This window comes from Vigna angularis, chromosome 7, assembly GCF_016808095.1.
Source record: "Vigna angularis cultivar LongXiaoDou No.4 chromosome 7, ASM1680809v1, whole genome shotgun sequence".
NCBI lineage: Eukaryota > Viridiplantae > Streptophyta > Magnoliopsida > Fabales > Fabaceae > Vigna > Vigna angularis.
The window spans coordinates 8820992-8831914 of NC_068976.1; the positions used below are offsets into that span (position 1 = coordinate 8820992).

General features: G+C 29.2%; 1 protein-coding gene across 2 annotated transcripts; it reads left to right on the forward strand.

Moving 5' to 3' along the window:
• Positions 1-1363: 1363 nt before the first annotated feature.
• LOC108336236 (D-amino-acid transaminase, chloroplastic) lies at positions 1364-5375 on the forward strand. Of its 2 annotated transcripts, none has more exons than XM_017572602.2 (5): positions 1364-1657; positions 2021-2094; positions 2744-2922; positions 3008-3684; positions 5046-5375. In XM_017572602.2, exons 1-5 carry the CDS (start codon positions 1534-1536, stop codon positions 5138-5140), a joined length of 1149 nt encoding a protein of 382 aa, XP_017428091.1. In that variant the 5' UTR covers positions 1364-1533; the 3' UTR covers positions 5141-5375. The 2 variants fall into 2 exon arrangements, with proteins under 2 accessions (XP_017428091.1, XP_017428092.1); XM_017572603.2 differs by having other exon boundaries at positions 2048-2094.
• Positions 5376-10923: the final 5548 nt, after the last annotated feature.

Below are 10923 nucleotides of genomic sequence, written 5' to 3' on the forward strand. Positions count from 1 at the left end.
TTTTATTTTATTTTATTCATAAGTGTCTTACAAATTAACTTTTTAATTATCTGATATTATTATTTTCTATTTTATTTATATTTCTTTTATTATTATATGTGTATGGAAATTATTTTATTATTTATTTATTTATTTTATTTTTTATTTTTTTATTTATATTTATTTTGTCATTAATATTATTTTACTTTTATATTTATTTTTTTATTTTTTTATTTATATTTATTTTGTCATTAATATTATTTTACTTTTATATTTATTTTTTTAATTTTTTATTTATATTTTTTTGTTTTATATGTGTATATAATTTATTTTATCTTTTTATCTACTTATTTTATTTTAAAATAATTTTTTATTTATATTTATTTTGTTGCCTCATAAAATTGTTTTATTAATCAATTATTTATTATTTATATTTTATTATGCAAAAATTAAACTAATATTTATTAATTATTATAATATAATAAAAGATGATACTAGAAAAGTTATCTTAATAAACGTTTGTTAATTTTTTTTTGTCATTTGATATTTCTATAATATTAATTATTTTTGCTATATTATTATTTTTTTATGATATTTCATTATATAGTCATTTAATAAAATTTAACGTTAAAAAATATATTTTAGTTTTAGTCTGTAAAATACTATCATTTAAAAATAATAATATTGATATTTATTTTAAAGTAAGTTGATTTTTAAAATAAATAATTATTTTAGTGTGTGCGTTTACACACATTTTAATATCATTAAAAGTTTTTTTGACATATTTAATAATATGTTAAAGAATATAATATATTTAAAGTATTATTTTTTTTATATAGTCTTTTTTTTCTTTTATGATTTCTATTACTTAATCATTTAATAAAATTAAATTTTAAAAAATATATTTTACTTTTATTATGTAAAATAATATTATTTAAAAAGTAATATATGTTTATTAATAAAAAAATATAAAAATTTGTGATAAAAAAATTTGTTTTAAAAATTTTATTATTAATTTTTAATATGAACGATTTTTTTATTAATATTTTATTATTAAATAACATTTTTTGACAAGACGAAACAGTTGAACGAGAACAAGAAAAGAGAAAAGAGTAGATACAGTTATTCTTACAGTTAACTGAATCGAAACTGTTATAAGTTCAGTTTTTAAAAATTAAACTATAAAATAGTATACTAAACTTTTACTAAAAGTGAATCAATTTTTTTTAAGTATAATATAGTATAATTAACTATAGGACATTAGTTTTCCCCCAACCCGTTGGTAACATAAAGTCCTTTTAAAATCGTTTTTTTTTCTCTCAAACTCGAGAATTTGTCTCTTTCAATCGGATTGATTCTCCCGACTACATCAGTATAGTTGGAACCAATATAAAAGGCAAAGTAATTCTGACAAGAAAATGTAATTATATTTGATCGTAAGATGGAGGACGAACAATTCTTCAAACGAGTTGCGACCATCTTCGTTTACTGCAAAGCACAAAACAAAGCCAACCAACTTTCCATTCTCCAATCGTTCCTCAATTCTTCTTGAACATGGCTTCTCTCCCATTCCTTTCGCAAATTTCCCACTCTCTTTCCTTTCCGCAACATGGCCACTGCTTCCATCGGCACTTCCCCACCGCTCTCGCTGCTTCCTACCAATCTGGAGCCTCGTCTGGTGCGTTTTCTGGACACTCTATTTCTTCAATTCAATTCATATTAATGGAAACCGTTCAGCCAAGATTAGAAGAAGACGAAGTTTCATAAAGTAGACTGTTGGAATTTTCTTTTTTCTTTTACCTTTCTAGGAAAATTATTAATCCTATATATGTATCTATAAAAATATAACTGCTGTACATTTTTTACAAGATTAAGTTATAGAAGACTAAGAAGAAAAAGAAATTTTGATATTTTACTTTTAAAAGTAGAGTTAATCTTCATGAAATTTCACCTTCTCGTATCCTTTTAACTCAAGGTTTCGTGGCTAGAAGGTTTCCATCACATATAGTTAAATTCACTATGCTAATCAATGTTGCTTTAGGAAACTCATGGGGCGTTGACATTGCAGATTCTAAATCTCAAGTATCTCGTGTTCCGGTTTTGACTTCCTCGGAGGTCTAATCTAATCTCTCTTTTCACTCTTTTTCTTTGTGCTTCGGGTTAGAGGCTGTTGTGACTGGAGAATATTATATGTTTGCTGTTTTTTTTTCTTCTTTTTTTATTATTAACTGTATTGTTACTGAATATATATCAATTTTGTTCACTACTAATCTCTCTTCGAACTGTCTTAAAAAATAAATGGGATTACTATAAATCTTCAAACCGGTTGTCAGTGAGGATGAGGTTTATATAAATTATTTTGTAAGATGATATTTGGCGACTATCCTATATCCTGCATATGGGAATAGATGTGTGTGAATGATCTGATACTGATCTAACAGAGATGACATAATGCACGTACTTATATATTATAATTTTGTTATATTTCTAGTTAACGTGAGATATCTAATACAAGTGACATAAGTCCCAATTAATAACAAAATGTGTGTTCGAAAAAAGAGGGTTTGTTTTGATCAATTCAAGCTAGTCAAAGGTAGAAAAGTTATGATTGTGACAAAAAAAAAGTGTATGTCTTAAGTAAAGATAATTATTTTTGAAACCAGAGTGAAATCAGAAAGGGAAAATAATTATTTTGAATATGTGATTTTAGTATTACTAACTATATCTTTTTTCGTATTTTCTTTTCTTCTTTTGAACGCACAAGGCCTATGAAAGGCTAAAATCATTTAGAGAAAAGATAAAGGGAAAGCAACAATTCCTTGCTATGTATTCTAGTATTTTTGATGGGATAACAACAGACCCAGCCGCTATGGTTATTCCTATGGATGACCACATGGTCCACAGGGGCCACGGTGTGTTTGATACTGCTGCAATAATGGACGGGTTAGTGATTTCCACTTCTCATTGACATTAACACTTTGTTTTCTATTTTCTAAAGCAGTCAAATGGTGTATTGTGTGCATTATAGATACCTATATGAGCTAGATCAACACCTTGATCGCTTTTTAGGTTCAGCATCCTTGTCTAAAATAGATCCCCCATTTGATCGTGGAAGCATAAGGAGAATACTGATACAAACTGTAAGTGCTTCCAAGTGTAGAAAAGGATCACTAAGATATTGGCTCTCTGCAGGACCTGGTGACTTTCAGTTATCTCCCTCTAACTGCCACCAATCAAGTCTTTATGCAATAGTAATACAGGATCTGTCATCATCGCTTAATTTCAGGGGAGTTAAAGTTGTTACTTCATCTGTTCCCATTAAACACCCCAAGTTTGCCATTACCAAGAGTGTGAATTATCTTCCAAATGTCCTCTCAAAGGTGGAAGCTGAAGAAGCTGGTGCTTTTGTAGGCATTTGGTTAGATGATGAAGGTTTTGTGGCAGAGGGGCCTAATATGAATGTGGCCTTTGTCACTAAAGAGAAAGAACTAATAATGCCTCACTTTGACAAAATTTTAAGTGGCTGCACAGCTAAGAGAGTTTTAACCCTTGCCGAGGGTTTGTTAAGGGAGGGTAAGCTTAAGGAGATAAGGGTGAAAAATGTGACCGTTGAAGAAGGTAAAGCAGCAGAAGAAATGATGCTTCTTGGCAGTGGAGTTCTTGTTTGCCCTGTAGTGCAGTGGGATGAACACGTTATTGGTGATGGTAAGTGCTTTTATTTCTCGCACAAAAGGTTATCCGATTTATTGTATGTTTGGAGGGAACTTCTATATAAGTACTTCGAAAAGAGTAAGAGAGAAAAAGGAAATTAGTTTCTCCACAAATTAAAATGAAGTTATGCTTGAGTTAGAAATCAGACTTTGGAGAAGTGGATAGGAGGATAGGAAATTGCTTTTATAAATTAAGTCAAGCATACATGAATTTTGGAATGTGAAGAAGTTTTTTCTTCTTATTTTTCCCTCTTAAAAGTATTTACGGAAAAGTTTCTCCAAACAGACCATTCATATATGCACTCAAGTAAATTATGTGTATGATTTTCTTTGGTCTACTCCAAGGCATCTGTTGATTGAATTAACAGGAACTTCTTACTGGAGTTCGGATGATTATATTAGTCTTTTAGTGTTTTGTAATGATATGATTCTAAAGAGAAATGAAACTAAATTTGGGAAGTTAATGGTCAGAGATTGGAACCAATTGAAAACAAAGCAAAGAAACATAAAAAAGGAAAGGGTTACAAAAAGATTTGATAAAATTAAGGATGTTTGTCACACTAATTAGTGAATTCTAGGTAAGATTACAGGATTCTTGAGAGAGATATTCTCAATGTTTTGTCAAAATCATTGGTTTTCAATTTCTGAATTTCAAAAAAATTAGTTATACGGTTTGACTCCTTTGTAAGCAAATAAAAGAAAAGTAAAATCTCTATATCACAAGAAAAACGAATTTATCCAAAATGTTAAGTGAGCACATTCTGAAATTATGGTTTTAAGTTCAAATTCTACCTATAAGTAATATATTAATAATTTTATTTTAGCTTTCCAAGTATGTTATACATGTAATTAGTCTAGTCTTCTTAAAGTGTTGTTTTACTTCTGAATTGTGAATTGTTGATAATAATGGTAAATGTAGGATTCTACTTTAGAATTGACTCCAGACCTTCCTCTTCAAGGGAATGCCTGTCAAGCTTTCCTTGTCTCATATTCGGTCATGTTGATAGTTTGATCATGCCAATGAATCTTCCTTAATGCATTTGTTTCTCTGATTCTCTTGTCTCTACAAAAGATTTTATCTCCAAAAGTTGTACATTTGGTTCTTAGTCGGTTAAACTTGAAAATGGGCATGGTATATTATTTGGTCGAGGTCTTTTGACCTGCAATATCTTAAATTGTGAACTGTTGCTAACTTGCATTGTGCGTTCCTTGTCAGTATAGGGGACCGTTTAATTAGCATTTATTCTCTTGATTTACTGTTCGCTTGGTCCATCAGACACATAGTTTCTGTAATCATTTTGAGTAAATGTTATGTACCTTCTCATGAGCTGATTCATTGTCATGCATTCATTGTAGGCAAAGAAGGCCCTGTAACACAGGCTCTCTTCAATCTAATTGTTGATGACATGAAATCAGGACCCTCTACCGTTCGTATACCTGTTCCATATTGATACTACTTTATTTCCTTCTCTACATTTTGTAATGAAGATTCATCATCAGTCATTCTCATGCCCCAACTCCAACAGGGATGCCTTTTATTAACTCCATTGCTTCGTAGTTTGTAAAGTTTTGTAGTTTATGAAGCTTGTAAAGCTTCATAAACCGTTCTTTTGGAGACTTGCTTCTCATACCCGTGTGTACTTTGAATTTGTTGAAATTTTCAGAAGCACATAACTTTATATAGAATTTTGTTAGTCAAGAACTGTTTGAAGAAAAATATCTAACTAACCAAGACGGAACAGAAAAGGTTTGAAGATACATGACAGACAAAGCATTTAGAGCTCTCCACCCCAGAGATTTTCCGTCACTAGACTGTGAATCAACTGAAAATTTTCAATGACACTTTTTTCCCGAAATTTTTGGATCTTCATATTTTTTTTCGGACAGCTCTTTATACAGTATAATAACAAAACTACCTTTTAAAATCCTTGTATATTTAGAATGTTTGTTCTAGAAACGGAAATGAAAACCTTCCGAAATATTTTATGGAGCGTTTATAAAATCTTCTGGAAAGCTTGCTTGGAAAGCATTCTCTTATTAACTTATTAATCATAGAATAAGCGCATGCTGCAGATTGCGGAATTTGACCCTTTCATTGTATGTTTAAAAGAGTTTTTCCATTGTTTCCATTTTTTACATGCTTTACACAAAAGGGGAACCTTCCAAGACAGATTTGGTAAACCTCGAACAAGATTTTTCTTTGAAATATATTTGAGGTGTAAGTGCTCTATCTTTTTGTCATAGCCACCTTTCATCTTCTCTGGAAATTTAGCGAGTGACCTTTTGTTTGCTTAAATCCAAAAGATGAATCTCATAGACTGTTCTTCCATTCCAAAGATGAATCTCATACAGACAGTTCTTCCATCCGACAGGCACGATTGTCTCAACTTAAATCGTGATGAGACAACAAATAAAAAAAAATGTTTGAAAACAGAATTTAAAATCGTCACCATAATTTATTTTAAAAATTATCAAAAATCATAAAAGAAAGAGTATGATTTACGAAATCGAATTTTGAGTTTAGGAGTTGGTTATAGATAGGAAAGTATTAGCATCTACCCCACCTATCTTAAGACAATTGGTACCTTTAATTAAATTTGAAAAAAAAAGTTTATTTTATTGAACAAAAATATTTTTAGTAAAAAATATTCAATCAGGATTAACTTTATTCTTACTTATTCTCAACCAAAATAACAAATTCTTACGTATTCTCATTTAAAATAAAAAATTAGAACTATAATTTTTTTTGAAAAAGTTTGTTCGAAAATGTTGATATAGCTTTTCTTAGAAAAGAGAAGTTACCAAGTAACTGGACAATGCAAACAGTGACAAAAGTACTTATACCTTTTAAAAACTTATTTTAATTATTTAAAAAAATGTATTAAATATTATGATTATGTGTGACCATATCCGGAAAAACGTATATTAATTATTTTTCAAAAAAATCAAATGTCAAACAATGTATGGGACCATATCCAAAATTAGTTTGAAACTAATTTTATTTAGTTTAAAGGAACTAAAATATTAAAATTTCAGCAAACGTTTTAGGTTTAATAATTCAAATAGTTCCTATTTTAATGATTTTTCTCAAATAGGTTTTACTTTTTTTTGTCAAAAATGAATCCCTATTTTTGAAAAAATTGAAACAATTAAGTTCTTATCGTTAGTTTTGTACTAGCACTGTTAAAGAGTGTCACGTGTCAGCTTGTGGTTTTTAGAAATTTTTAAATATTTTTTTACTTATTTTTTATTTTTTTTTAACTTTTCTTTATTTTTTTTTAAAATAAAAAAATTTTCACGTGGACATTATACCACGTAACAATGACAGTGTGACAGGGCATTGATAGTACCATGTGTCACTATCAGGTCACGTGTCATTGTATTTGTCTCAATTTGGTCCTTATATTTTTATTTTGTCTCAATTTGGTCGCTCTATTTTTATTTTGTCTCAATTTAGTTATAATTTTGTAAAAAAATTAAACAATTTTGTTCCTTTCTAAATTCAAACAAAATTTAATTTTTACATACATCTTTACAAAAAAATTTATACAAATTGATATATTTTATTAGAAAAATAAAAAAATTCTGAACTAACATATGACACATTTTTATTTATGTAAGACTAACAAAAATAGCTTAATTGCATTAAAGTTTTCAAAACAAAAACTAAATTGAGACAAATAAAAATAAAGAAACTCTTTTTTTCTAAAAAATTAAACAACAAATGAAATCTTCAACCTAAATAATATGAATGAGCGAACTATAAAAATTAGCATTTGAATAATAAATATTTTTGTGAAATTGATCTACACAAAAATAGTCTCAGTATTTCCTCAACAATTCATAAAAAGTTTATGGAGTTAAACATTAAAACTTGGAATACATCATCACTAAAACTTCCCTTAACAGAAACAAATTTAAAGACAAGAATTTGGAAAACATACATACAGTTATTTCATTTAGTTAAATCTTCTAAAATTATTCATGCATCAACTTTCTCGAAATCCTTTCGAGCAAAAAATTATATTTAATTTAATCTTTTAATCATTTAATTAATACAGAGACCAAATTGAGACAAAATAAAAATATAAGAACCAAATTGAGACAAATACAATGACACGTGGTCTGATAATGCCACATCACATTGTCATTTTCACATGGCACAATGTCAGTACGAAACTAACGACTGACATATGAAACCTCTTTAACGATGTTAGTACGGAACTAACGGCAATGACCTAATTGCTAAATTTTTAAAATATAAAGACTAAAGGACCTGTTTCAGAAAAATCACCGAAAATAGGGATTATGTGAATGATTAAACCAATGTTTTATTATAAAACTTGTTCATGCCAAAAGAAATTTGCAATTGGACCCAAATGAGAGAGAAGAGCCCTATGTGCGGGCACCTAAAAAGGGTACATTTAGGAAAAGGAGGTTTCTTCTTACACCTCATTATGTTCTTCTTACATTTCCAATTTTTGGAAGAATACTTTCAAATTTAACCCTACAAAATATATGGAATGTATGCAGTCTTGAAAAAGATTTTAAAATCCAATGTGTGTGAAATATGAAGTGTATCAAATTAGGATTTCAAATTTAGCGACTTCACATAATTTTGAAATATAGTACACAAACAAAATCAGATTTCAGAATTTTGCAAACACTCACATATCTACATAATCAAATTTCGAAATTCAATAAAAACAAACAAAACCAGATTTCAAAACTTGATAAATCTAACATTAATTTTAAAATTCGATAAACACGGATTTCAAAATCTAGTACATTTTCTCATAAACCGTTGAAATCTAGTGCACACTCATAATTTGCACATTTTTTATTATATGAAACCGGTGAATGCTCTCAATTGTGAAATATGGCGAATTGGATTGGGTGGAAGCATTGGATGCCAAATTGGTTCAGCTTCACATACTTGCAAAAAGGTCCTCTTGTCATACAACATTAGCCATAATTCACAGGTTTTTTTGGGTGTTGGAAATCATTACACATGCTTTATTTTCTTTATCCTAATTGAATATTTTTGTTTAGTATTAATCACTCTATCATAAGTTATATGTTTTGAGAATTACAACTAATAGCTAAATTTATGTGGCTTTTTTCAGTTGGTGTCTAAATTTTGGACTCCAAGCATGTCATGTGCAAAGATCTAGAAAATTTTATTTTATAAGTGATAGTAGTTTAAAAATAGTGAGATTCGATATTTTAATATTAAAAGGTTTAATATAAATAGTTTCGTTATAAACGAGTTTCATTATTTTAAAACACACCATTCTCTATAAACCAATTTTCTAGAGTTCTTTGACTTCTCTCTAGGAGTTCTTCTCCTGTGTACATCTATTTGAAGATTAAAGACCACCTGAGTGATCACAGTTGCGAGATCTTCAAGTATAATCGATTGGTTTCTTCAATAGAGTAAGTTGGTTTTTTGCTCATTTCTTTGGCCAGTTTCGTTTTTTTTCCTTGTATGCTAGTTTTCCTTGTCTCACATCTTGATTTTGAGTCTTCTATAAGAATCTCTGTTGATTAGTGATTCTAACGGTATACCCTAATCGTGTTTTTGTGGTTCGTAAGAGCAGATAGGATTTCTTGTGTGTTTGGGGCTTTAGGCTTTCTAAAGCAGTTTGGTCATCTGTCAAATAAGGGAAGCTAATATTCACTTTAATTTTGTATGAGAAGCATGAAATTGTGTTTAATAGGTAGTGGAATTTATGCTTGGTTGAATATGATTTTAATTGAAATGTTTGTTGTGTGATGTTGTATATTCACGAGTGCATAATTGCCTATTTATTAATATTTCGATGTGTACTTGTGATTTGATAATGGTGTCAACTTTGGATGTTCTGGTTTTGAAGTTTTATAGGAGCAAATATGATGTAAAATTGAAAGTAGAAAATTGAGAGTGTTGTTGGACTATTTTTTAGTTTAAATAGAGGTTTTAATAAGGTGAATTTCTATAGGAGCAACTTTAGAGTGATAAGTGATGTTTGACATTTGGTTTATGGTCATTTAAAACTTGTATAAGTCCTTAAATAACAAAAAATATTATGGTAAATTGAGAAATTGTGAATTGGTAAGACTGGTAGGATATTTTAGTGCCAAATGGGAGTTTTGATAGGTGGGATTTGGAGATAAGAGTGGAATGGAGAATCTGGAGGTTTATAGTTTTTTGATGGACTATTTGTGACTTGTCGAGAGGCTAAGTTTACCAAATTATGATGAGGAATGAGAGAGATCGGATTATGGACTATAGAGTGGAGTTTTAGTTAGAGTAAGTTAGGAATTCAGGGTGATTCCTAATTTCGTTCCCCACTATAGCCCACCATAGTCCAACCACCTCCCCAACAACAAAATGAAGAAGAAGAAGGAAATAATTATAATGATGATTATGACGATTATTAGATACTTAGTTAGTTTATGTACATACTATAGGATTTATAAACACTTTTACATTTATATTATTAACTTTATATTATTCTTTTAATAATATGGACTTTATTGTCACCATTACATTGGTTGATTGATGTTTGGATATATTTGGATTATGTGATTTTGATTGCTTCTGTTTGTCTCTAATAATATCCAAGTTTAATGTGGTGGGAAGAAAATCCTACATACTGCACTTGAACATGTTTCGCAATTTACGGCGGATAACCTACGAATATACATGTGGTCGATAATTACTAGTAGATATAGCCCATTGATAATTACGGGGTGATATAGGTTGTCGATAATTATCGATGACCCTTATCCCTCAATAATTGTTTTCGACAACGAAATTACCAATGGATCTAAGCTAGTGTTGTCAAAACGGGCAACCCGGCCTAACCCACCACGGGTTAGCTACTTAGTGAGCCAACCCAACCCAGCTCATTTATTAGTGAATCGAAAAAATTTGGACCCGGCCCGGGCCACCACGAGTTGGTGGGTTAAATAGGTTGGCTCACTTAATTACAAGTTTTTTTTTTTTAAATCCAAAAAAAATTACAATCTTTTTGTAGTTCAAATTTAAATAATTTCAATCCAAAATGATGTTAAAATCCAAAGACAATTCAAAATAAAAAAAAATTAACGTATAACTCAAATGTAATCCAAAAGCAAACCCAAAAAGCTAATAAATAATTTTATAATATTGATAATTTTTGTATCACCTATCAATTTATAAAATTAGAGTCTTGAATGGATAAATTTATAATATTTTGCTTTCTTGAAA